Consider the following 12,180-nt stretch of genomic DNA (forward strand, 5'->3'; position numbering starts at 1 on the left):
AATTTTACTTTTGGATCAAGCCATTGAATGGTTGGACAGTTAAGAGTACATATTTAGTCATGGACAAGAAAATAAAAGCGAGTTCTAAAATCGGCGAAATTTAAGTACGCGAATCAAAAAAACCATTAATTTTGGAGACAATTAAGATTGGCCATGACAATAAATCGAAACTTGGACTAAAAAAAAAGATTAATTGTTTCTAAAATGTATTCCGCTGTCAGGTCAACTCATACTATAATATATACCATTCCATATGACTATAAATTCAGCTGGAGTTAGCTTATCAAATGCTTGCAATCTCTAAAGTAGAGTTCTCGCTAACAGAACTGGAGATTTGCTGGTAAGATACTGGGGCACGGGTTGATCTATTCATAAAATTACGTATTCCTTTTTGCTCGGCAAGCTTTCTTCTCTCTGGGCTTAGCTTCAGCCCAGTGCCGTGTTCAAGGTAGTGCGAAAATTTGCAATTAAATGAAATGAAAATTTCATGAGCTTGCCCCCGCCCAGGTGCGTTGAACCGTTCGTTTTTCAGTGTGACCACAAAATGTTGAAATCAAGCCTAGAACTGGTTTCTCTGGGGCACTTTCGAGTCATCTTTATGGGTTGTACCCACTCTTTCTTACAGCTCTGATTGTTCCTCACACTAAATGAGCAGGAATCCGGGCAAAAATGTATTTTGAACGCAAGCAAGTGCGCAAAAAATACTAGCTCCGCCACAAAACTCCACAAAACAGCGCCAGAAGTGAGCAGAACCTCGAGCCGCACAACCGAGCTTCGCACAGCAACAGAGGATCTTACCAGGAGATAGTTCTTCTCCACATATTGACCAACTGCCAGGGACAAGCTCCTTGTCCCCAGCCGACGCTAAGTGAACGGAAAACGGCCCCAAAACGGCGACCATTAGCTACCAGAGGATGAAGCGGCGCTGGTCGAACAACGGCGGCTTCATGCGCCTGCCGGAGGAGTCGTCCTCAGAGGTCACGTCCTCCTCGAACGGCCTCGTCCTGCCCCCGGGGGTGAACATGTCGCCCTCGTCGCTGGACTCGCACGACTATTGCGATCAGGAGCTTTGGCTCTGCGGCAACGAGTCCGGTTCGTTCGGCGGCTCCAACGGCAATGGCCTAAATCAGCAGCAGCAGAGCGTCATCACGCTGGCCATGAATGGGTGCTCTAGCACTTTGCCCGCTCAGACAACCATCATCCCGATCAACGGCAACGCGAACGGGAATGGGAATGGAGGCTCCACCAATGGCCAATATGTGCCGGGTGCCACCAATCTGGGCGCGTTGGCCAACGGGATGCTCAATGGGGGCCTCAATGGAATGCAGCAACAGATTCAGAATGGCCACGGCCTCATCAACTCCACAACCCCCTCAACGCCAACCACCCCGCTCCACCTTCAGCAGAACGTGGGTGGCGGGGGAGGTATCGGGGGAATGGGTATTCTCCACCACGCGAATGGCACCCCAAATGGCCTTATCGGAGTTGTAGGAGGCGGCGGCGGAGTAGGTGTCGGAGTGGGCGGAGGCGGCATGGGAGGCCTGGGAATGCAGCACACGCCCCGAAGCGATTCGGTGAATTCTATATCTTCAGGTAAGATCTATGTCCTGTACAGCGAAAGCCAGTTAAGTTGCATTAAATTGTTGTTTTTCGTGCTTCGTAAAGTCGTATCCTCACAACATATCCATTTCCTAAAATAGTGACCTTACAGAATCCTATTATGGCCAGTTTCCTGAAAACTGCATATAATATTAATTCGGCATCCAAAAACGTGACTTCTATCTCAGAATTAGGGAGCTTTGTTCAAGCTTAGTTTAAAACAGAGATTCTCGTTAGTTCTTTCCCGCATTCAGTATTTTGGTATCTGTATCTGAGGTGCACGGCCAATTACATTTCATTTTGCGAGCACCCTTTTGAAGCCCATTTTATGTTCTTCGTTCTTCGTTCGCTTCCCCCGGATCCTCAGAGCTCCTTCGCTGCAGAGTGCAATAAACACGCACACTATCAGCAGCGTCGTGGACGAGTGCATGTCATGTAGACGCTGCACCGGGCCATGTGCAGGCATAAGGGCGGTTTGGTGCCTTTCCGAGGCTGCTGCTGATGCAACGCTCGTTGTTGAGCTCGAACCTACCTCAAGTCGTTCTATATTTAGGGCCTCCCTGCAGCGAGCAGCCGGAAAAGGGAGAGCTGCAGCGCTGAAGGAATGCTGCTTCTTTACTCGAGTTGTGTTGCGATGTGTTCTTCGGCTCTCGACTCTTCGCTTCCTGTTTGTGTTGCAACTGCAATTGTTGGGCAGGGCTGCAGTGACGTCATCTCAAGCGATTCGTGCTCGCCTTTGGTCGTTGCTGTGGCACTGACCTCGTGCCAAATGGGGAATCCAGGTCAGGTCAGGTCAGGATGAGAAGCAGAAGCAGAAGCAGCCACAGCGACGGCGACGGCGACGGCAGGACAGCATTTGCATTTGCATTTGACCCAATTCGAATGAGGGCGCGAGCGGGAGTTCAAGGACAATATCTGCAATCGAGGCGCCTGGGTCAGGGGCTTGTATTTATCTCTCTGCTGGACAGGGTCTACAGGTCAAGGCTAGTCTGGGCTCAATGGTAGTGGCCGTTTTCTTTGTCTACGTCTACGTTGCATAGAACGAGTAAGGGCGGCTTATAAATAATTATGTTTGATTAAATATTATAAACCAAATTTATTTATCAACGTTTAATCTTTAAAGCTAAGCACTCTGAAGAAAAAGTAAGCAGGGCTATGCACATAATTTGCATTCAGCTACATTAAATGTATATTTCTGCAAAGTATTAAACACAACAATGCTATCTGCATGAATTAACTGTTCAACAAGATAACAGACTGTCCCAGTTCTCAATTGTGGGAAATGCAAATATTAAGTGCAAATGTCTCGCAGTCTTTGATTATATCGCATTACAAAGCAGAGTTGCACGTAACTCACGGATAGTGTGGCTCTTAAACCGGATATTGGCATACTCAGAATTTGGGTTTCCCCTTCGGTTGGGGACTAACGATTCACCCAAAAATTCAAACTGGGGCAACTGCAACTGGGCCAGGACGCCAAGTAAACCGCAGGGACATTGACGTCAGCCCTGTCCCTCTCGCGCAGCGTGCTGTCCCGCTCTGTCGAACGCTTTGTACGGAGCAAAAGCTCAAGTACATGACCTTGCCCCCTGAAAAAGTGGTATTGTTGCAGCAGCAGCAAAACTCGGGTGCGTGTATGTGCACAACTGCTGCTCGTTTCGCCTCATCTCATCTCATTTCGTTTCAATTCTCTTCCATGCCGTCCAGCTTATTTGCATTTCTTTTGTCAAACCCACTGGGGTGGCTCGATATTCGCACGTTTCTATGACATATGTGACATATATACACATAGGTACATGTGTATGTCTGTAAATAATTGGTTTAAGGCGAGTCCCGATGCTCAAGGACGACCGAAAATGAAGTTGAACAGCAGTCCTACAATGGCAAATAATTTAAGCAAAATACCAGTGCTGGCGAACGATAACGGCCGTCGACAGCTTTTTCTTATTTGTATTGTTTTTTGCCATTTTTTTTAACTTGCACTCGCGCACACCGATGCAATTACCGCAAGTACCGATGTATGTACGTACATACATACAAACGAGTGTTGGTGTATGTTCGCATGACGAAAAAATTGAGGTCAATGATTTTGTGCCGCCATTTCACGGTGTTGTTGCAGTTGCTGTTGTTGTTGCTGCTGGTGCTGGTGCTGCTGTCAGCAGCAATCGACAATCGCGATCAGGCGAACACGAAGCACTTCGTGAAGCACCGAAGCGGAGCGCCCAGAACCCGAGCGCGCTCTGCGTGTGACGCCCTCTCGCCAACAATCTCTCTCGTTCACTTGCAATTGCTATCGCTCTTCACCCAACGCCCACCCACCACCCGCCCCTGCAGTCAGATACATACATATACATATGCACATACATTGTGTCCACAGTTGCTGTAAACGAGATGTTGGTTTCTGCTGCGACTGGGTATTTGTTTCGTTTGTTTGTAGTTGCAGTGCGAGAATGTCGCCTGACATTGATAAGTCCCTCTGACAGTCGCTTGACTTTGACTTCTGGCCATGTTTATTTTAATTGTCTTACAACTGTCATTCTGACATGCCGATATCGGAGTCGGGGATACTAATTAGTGGACTTCGGGACTTCAGTATGATTTGTTGCTCGAAATGTTTTAATACACTTGCACATGTATGTACATATGCATAATAAGGCGATTGTTCATCTCTGTATCTCGATTCAACGTGATTCATATTCTAATGATTTAAAAAGAAAGAATGCCACATGGTTAGCTAATGTACATTACGTCATGACTCGGTAGCTTTAAATTGCTTGTTGGTAAAGAAAGGGGGAAGCGGCGATTGAGTGCAATAAAGCACAGAACTCCCCCTCTCGCTCGCACTGCCGCTCTAAGCGAACACGTTTTTATAGGTTAATGACACAACAGCCTGCAGCTGTGACTAAAAGCAAGTCAACGCCACTAGAAATGCTTCATTTGTCCACACAATTTTAAATTCGAACGAAGCGAGATACGATTAATCGCAGCAGCGAAAGCTAAAAAAGATGCGAGAGAGGGAGACAGAGATGTGAAAGTAAAATTGGTCAGATTTATATGTTCTATATCTTATAATAATTACTTGTTTATTCGAACACAATCAAAAAATGGGATGTTTTTGAACAAAAAACGGCTCACGAGAAAATAACTGTCCCAAATTGAATGAGTGAATTCATGTCCAAAACAGTATTAACATTTTTAATCCGCGGAATCGCCCCACTGTGCACTCAAAAATATTATAAATAATTATAATAGAAAGACCGAACTATGTCAGTAGTGTGTATGCACAAATGTTGCCCAAAATAAAGCGAAAAAAATTGTGAAATATTTTCGTATAAAAAATACTCACACCCGACCGAGTGTGTCTGTGTCTATTCTTGATTAGAAACAAAAAGTGAAAAGAGAGTGAAACAGAGAAAGAGTGAGAGAGAGCGAGTGCAGACAAACGGAAGAAACAAACAAAACGCAGAGAAAAATTACCAAATATTCCGAGAATACTTGGCATTAGGCAATCGCTAAAAGACAGGGCCGAGGGGAAAGATCGCCTTGGGGCGGAAAAGTGAAGTGAGAGAGATGCTTTTCCCGCAACTAGGGACTCCAATGGCGACCAACTAACACACTGGCCAGCCCTGGTCTGCAGCTATCTCTTTCTCGCCGCCGTCCAATTAGTGCAGCATTCTTGAAGCGGCCGAGGCAACTTTCTTCTACTCCCCAAACCAGTTTCAGCCACGCACCAACAACAACAGCAACACCAGCAGCAGCAGCAACAACAACAACAACAAGACCAAATACGAATTCTGCTTCTTAACTTTCTTCTTCACTTCGAGCTTCTATAAAAGCATTAAGTTGTCTCACTTTCTTTCTGCCCATCTCGCTCTTTGGACGGGTGAAAGTTGTTGTTGCTCGCAGCTGAGCCATGATTTTCCACTTTTCCCTTGCCTCTTTTTTCCATTTTCATGTTCATGTTCAGCTGCACCGCGGCAGAACGAGATGGCCCCACGAAGAGGGAGATGCCTGATGGTTTCATGAAAACAACATTTTTGATTTATGCGCCGCTGATTGCTGGCAATTTTCCCTCCCCCTCCCTCGCCCCCCGCTACTGCACCAGCAGCATAATCATTTCTGCATAAATTATTCATTGTTTGCTGCCCGTCTGTCGATAGTGAACTTGAAATCAGCTGGCGGCCAGCATTTGGAGGAAAGTGCAAATTAGAAGCGGCGAAAGGCTTTTGGAAATCATGTAGGCAGTGTGAGGAGAAATCGCAGATGCAGCTCCTATTTTTCGCTGATTGATCTAATCAAACTAGACTCGGGGATCTACTCTGATCTCAAATTTCTTCTAAGATTTTGCCTAGTTGTATGCATGTATGTATCTACGTTATATGCCCAATCTCTGAAAGATCGGAGTGGATAACTCCTCCCTGAAATGAGTACCTGATACCTCTTTAGATTTAATGCCTAATTGACTTTTTGGCATTGACACCATTCCGAGCTCCATTACCTGCGCGCAAAAAATATTGTTTAAATATGTACATATGTACATCCGTGATAAAATATTCAAACATTTGGTTTTACAAGTATTTTAATATTTGCTTCTAATATGCCCTTGCACATCATAGCAGTCCGCGAAATCATCAAAACAGTGTGCCAATTCGAATAACGTGATTAATTTGAATTTTTTGGCTATCACACCCCTAATTAAATAAAATAAAATAATTAAAATAATTTTCAACCATAATTGCCTTGCACGGCGAAAATGAGGTGGATTTCCATATAAGGTGGAGAATAATACGAGCTTGTCACGCAATGTTTGACACCTAAAAAATGAAATCCACGAAAATTGAATACCTCTTACTCTCGACGCCCACTTTTCTAATTTTAGTTTGGATTTAAATGACTTATCTTCCCGTTTTGAGGCGAAATTGACTAACCGAACATTTTCCTACTCTCTTTACAGGTACGTGTAGACTTTGCGGAAAATCACGAACAGGCCCCTTATCTAAGCTTTTCTGATTACGAACGCCGAGCGTAAGCGAGTAAGACCGAGCAGTTGGGTGGAAATGTGGGGGTGGCTGTGGCGGGGCGTTTGATAGTGCGTGCCGGAAAGTAGGTCAGCCAGCTCGCCAAGACAACAGGCATTAGCGGTATGTAGAGTACATTCCCACTCAGCAGGGGGCGCCACCGCTTGAAACCGGCGTATCTGAGATGCTATCACAACACCTAGGGAAATGCTGGAAAGACTTTTATGCGGAGGAATTTCATTTCCTCTGCCCTATTCCTCTCCCTTTACACAACCAATCGGCTGGGCAACTGCGAGTTGCTGCTGGTGGCAATTTCAATTGAACATGTCTTGCGGAGTACGGTTTCACAATCAATTAAGGAAGTTATTTTTCCCCCATTTAAGCAAACGCAATTGTTATGGGGTTGGTTTATTGTATTGCTCGAAAACGCATACAAAGACCTGTTTTTTATTGTGTGTATGTATTGAGCACTGGATTCGGTTCTTAGCCCTACTACAAGCGGTCTAACTTAACCGCAGGAACCGTAAAACACTATTTGACTAAGGTCATATTGTGAGATACATAAGAAGTGTGCTTCTATCTCTTGCAGTGTTGATAGGTCAGAACCTGCACTGCACACACTTCTCCATTCCACCAATTTGTAGTGTATATCTAGTCAAATTAAAGGCACAATAAATTATATCAAAACGAATCCATCAGATGCGCGCAGTTTTGTACAGTTCAAAAACACAGCAAAAACACGGTAGACACACCGATTTCGGTGTTCTTCACAGCTGTGCAGCCCGTCGAAAGGGTCGGGAATACCTTTCGTCACTAGCTGTTGGTCTTCGGGGACGGAACGCCACTTGGGGCAGCCCAAAGAAGTGGGATCCAATCGCCGACTGGGCAGCAACAGCTACGTATTCCCGCGCGGGTGTTGAATATCTGTATCTGAAAAGTAGGGCACTGAGTGTAACCCAAATTGGAAACGCACACGCATTTCTGGGGCGCACCGCGTGCTTGTGTGGAGCGGGACAGCAGGCGACTGTGCGAGCGAGAGGGCGGTCGCCGGTGATTGTAGCGCTAGGCGTCATCTTTCACTCTTTCGTAATGGCCATAAGCTGATTGGGGCGATTTGGCCGCATAGAACGCACGCACCTTTGAAGAAATAAATAGTTTTCGCAATCGGAATAATTCCGCTCTGTGTAGGCTGCTTTCCCAAACTAAACTCTGGCTAGCATATGTACTTATCTTCAACAGAGTATAAACAAAGCAAGAGGTTGGCATTTGACGACCTGCTAGTTAGCAGCCATTATCAAAGCATGCTTTTTGTTTCAGTTCTAATTATTGTAATACTCGGTATTTCAGAAGATATGCGTATCTTGGCTATGGGCCCATACACTCGGCTCCGGCATCTGGATATGTAAATGCCGCCGAGGAGTGACAACTAGCCAAATAGTTTATGCTGGGGCTTTGAACAGCAGACCGGCACTTCCTATAGGCCAAACGTGTTTTTCCCTTGTTCAGAGCTATTTAGCCTTCACACTTGGCCAAAGAGTTCGTGAACTGGCAGTCGGCTGTTGTGTTCACTTTTAACGATTTTGGCTAATTCGCAGTCGGCGCTGCTGGTTAGTTTTATTTGACTCATAGCTGGGTTCAAGTTCAGGGTCTTCGGGGCTACTAAAACTGCAGGCTGAGAAGTGCGGAAGTCGCAGCAATAATTATTTTAATTAGTCGCAGGCCCTAAACGCAAGTTCGTTCAACTTGGGGACAGGGTACGTTTCAAGTTGACCAGTGGCTTGTAATTGAGGTTGATGCGTTATTTGCGTGCCTCAAATCAATATTCAAATACGACTAAGTATCTCAATACCCTTTTTCGGGTCCCTCTAATATAGGGTGCCGCGAAAGTGCGGGGCGAAGTGACTGTCAACTTTCGCCCACTTTGTTTGCTTTTTTCCCCAGCGGTGTGTGTGCTTGTCTATTTTTCTTGGGTCTATTTTTCGGGCGCTGGTGATAACACAGTGCCCCACAATCGTTCAGTTCGAATTGGGGTTAGTGCCAGTGTGTTGGTGAGTGTGAGCGTGTGTGTGAGTGTGTGTGCCCCTATGCGTGTTGGTGTGAGGTACTTTGTAGATACCAGCACTGGCTGATAATGCACATTTGTGCTATTTATTTTGCCATAAAACACTGCTCTTTTTCTTGTTCCTAATATAAACAAAATACAGTACGCTCCGCTGAATTGTTCCCCTTGTTTTCTTCGGCTCCATCAGCCTGATAAGATAAGGTGACTGTGAGACTGGTAGAAAATGGGCTAAAATCCGCAGACTGAAACGCAGATTGCCTCGGGCACGTAAAGTGCACACTAAAAATTCTAGGGACTTAAGTGAAAGCGAAATCATTTGTTGAAATTTTTACTGCACTCAAGTGCACTCTACTACATCGGCGATTTAGTTGGCATTTAACATTTCACTGTCCCCACATTAACCTATTAGTAATAATAAAATTTGTTCTAGGACTTTCACGTTTCTGTTTGGGAAATGATTTATCTTTATAGTAGCCATTGCGAAATCACCAAGCTCATCGTTTCTGAACTTTTAATATTTGAAAACTAAATAAAAATCGGTCAACAATTAGGACAATTATTCGCATTACTTTGTTTCGCTCATTATTCATTTCTGTGCTAAAATTTTTGTTTGTTCAAATCAAACAATAAATTCGTGCCGTTGTCGGGGCTTAACCTTGTAACATTTTATTTTATTTTTTGTAATTTTTTTAGACAAATAAGTGCGTGCTTATTTAACATTTCATTTTTAATGTGTATACATTTTTCGGCTTTACTTGTATTTGTTTAGCCGTTTTTTCTGTTTTTATGGCAAAAACCTTCAAAATCAAGCAGCTGTAGCTCGGCAAAAAAAAAAGCACCAGCACGAGCAACACCCACCTTAGCCTAGACAATCGATGGAATCAAAGAAATTTGTAACGCGAAACTCTCAGTCTTGGACTTGGCTTACGAAGCAGCCTTCGTCTTGAGCCGCCAAATAATGCCTGCGGTTAAACCTGACACAGTTTCAGGCACTTTTACTGGTGCGTATGTGGATACATGGCGCATTTAAGACGATAAACGCACTGGCCCCAAGTGAAGTGTGGCGGAGCAATTAAGAAATTACGGGGTAATTGCAATTGGCAACCACCCACACAAAAAGTTGGTAGCTGGGTACTTTCTTTTTGTTTTTTGTGCCGCGCTAGCTGTAGGACTTCGCCACTTTCCACTTTTTGTTTCATTTTTTTAATTAAATATCTTTGGGTAGCCAACCGACATGAATATCCGAACTTGTTATAAAAACGAGATAGTGACGCTTTTTTAAGTAGATTTCCTGTAGCTATTAGACTTTTAAAATCAGAATTGGGCTGTTTGTTGTTGCGGTTCCTAGTTTTAAAAGCCGTGAATTCGAAGTTTTTGTTGCCGTGCTCACTTGCTGGTGAATATAAATCGAGTCCGCACGGCCAAGCAATTATTTTCGATTCGCACCGACGAAAAAGTGGCGAGCGTACTTGAATTAAACGCACACAGACTGGCGAAAAATATGTGGATTTTGTACATATGTACCTATGTAACGATATATATGTAGTGGTCAAGTAGAAGGCGAGGAAAGGTACATTACGCCTTATGTACATACATTGTTTTGTGTTTTTCTGACTTCACGTTCATTACTTGCAGTATTTTTGCCTTAGCCATATAGCGAACAATTTCGAAATTTCGAAGGGGAACGGGAGGTTTTTTGGTGGGAAATAACAACCATTAAAAGGTTGTGCGAAAATATCAGAGAGTATTAATCAAGACACGTGCTGATGACTTTGACGGCTCCAAGTGAGTCGGAGAGGACAATAACTATAACTATCATCGCATTACCCCATCCACTGTGCAGCACCCGAAGGTAAAGGTCAAGTCTTGAATATGAATATCGGCAATCGCCAAAACCGCTATCCTATTGCCAATGTACCGCTACCAACTGTTTAATTAAAACAAGAGGTTTTGCATGAATTTTGCGATTGAAAGGCGATACATCAAGGTCAATGTTAGTCTACACATTTACTGTGTTCTTACTTGGCACTTGGTGGCGGCTGAATCGTAATTGATATGTGTGGAGTGAACCCTAATTATGACCCAAGCAACTAAACAAACCCATTGTTCTGGCAGCCAGACCTAAACCCCCATTTCTACACCCCCCTCACGGGCATTCATTTATTACGCATACGCCAGGTATGACTCCAAACTCAGATACAAGAGAATGAGTAGCACGATCGGCTAACAAAGCAAGTTCTACTTTTGTAATTCCCATCAGGTTTTACACTCATTTCGTGGTAGTTGTGGCTGGCAACGAAATCGTTAGAATTTTCGCTGGCCAAAACGGCCGATGACCCGCCCGACTCAAGGTTAAATGTTGAGGCGTAATACGGCAACAAGAACAAAAACAAAAACAAAAACAAAAACAGAAATAAAAACAGAAATAAAAATAACAAAAGACGCTTCACACTTTTGACTCGAAACGCGTGTGTGTGTGCTGGCAACCAACAAATAATTCTAAATAATAATAACACAACTTCTGTGCGTGCTAGCCGTCTCGCTCCCTCCATATTTTGGCTATTTGAAAAATTGTACTAAAGTATTAGGTGCCGGGGTTGGGGAGGTGGTAAGATGAAGGTGGCTCGGAATAGTAGAATTTTTTACTTGGATTTTTGGTTATTTTTGCTGCGTCAGCGCACACGCGATTTCTATTTGCCTTTGCTCTTTTGGCTGCTTCTCGTTCTTCCTCTTCGCCATTCTTATTGCCAAAAAGCTCGTTGCCTCTTTTGGCGGGTTTTGTTAACTATTTCTATTTGTAATAACGTGGTGGAAATGATTACGATGTTGATGATTATCTGTCCATTCAATAACAAAGCGAAATTGTATTTCTGTTTACTTTGGAATGGTTTCTCCCCTCTCTTTAGACTTCCCTTTTCTTTTTTTGTTTTTGTTGATTCTAAACCATGTGTGAGCCAAGCTTTTGTTTAGTTTTTTATTTCACCCTTTGTTTAATCAAATTATAATTTTGGACTGTCTTTTTTTCTGCTAAAATAACAATGATACAATCAAAAGTGATTTATTAAATTTTTTTACATTTCGTGTTCGTTCTGTTGTTTGTGGTGACCAATTCTTACTGTGCCTCATATAAGGCATATGTCCAGTCCAAAAATGTTGTATTTCTGAAAAAATAAATAACGTTCTAGGTGGCTATTTTTAAAGTTATTTTTTTTTTAATTTTGCCGAACAGAGAACGAACGAACAGAGAATTGGCCCTTTGTTCGTTTTTCGTAAGCAGAAGTTCGTTTTTTAACTCTTTTGATTATTGATGGCAGTGTTAAATTTACAGTTTAAACATATTTAACTTGAATCAAAAGCCCAATGAATGAAATCTTCAATTGTGGAGCACAATTTTGCTGGAATAAAATTATAGAAAAAAATAAATTACTGGCAGTAGGTATTGCTGACACCAATTCGATTGGCACCCACGTGTTTTTGATATGTGGGCGGTAAGTACTAGCG

General features: G+C 43.5%; 1 protein-coding gene across 8 annotated transcripts in view; it reads left to right on the top strand.

Annotated features, from left to right (window-relative positions):
* LOC6540885 (ecdysone receptor) overlaps window positions 1-12,180 on the top strand; it is a 75,553-nt gene that overhangs the window by 47,582 nt on the left and 15,791 nt on the right. For 2 of the 8 annotated variants that reach the window (XM_026979151.1, XM_026979150.1), the window contains exon 2: window positions 626-1,593. The exons of the other annotated variants lie outside the window; for them this stretch is intronic. In XM_026979151.1, coding sequence (XP_026834952.1) covers window positions 915-1,593 — 679 coding nt within the window. In that variant the 5' untranslated portion in view covers window positions 626-914. The remainder of the gene's footprint in view (window positions 1-625; window positions 1,594-12,180) is intronic. 8 annotated transcript variants of the gene reach the window in all.

This window comes from Drosophila erecta, unplaced genomic scaffold (assembly GCF_003286155.1).
Source record: "Drosophila erecta strain 14021-0224.00,06,07 unplaced genomic scaffold, DereRS2 tig00000055-arrow-pilon, whole genome shotgun sequence".
Taxonomy (NCBI): domain Eukaryota; kingdom Metazoa; phylum Arthropoda; class Insecta; order Diptera; family Drosophilidae; genus Drosophila; species Drosophila erecta.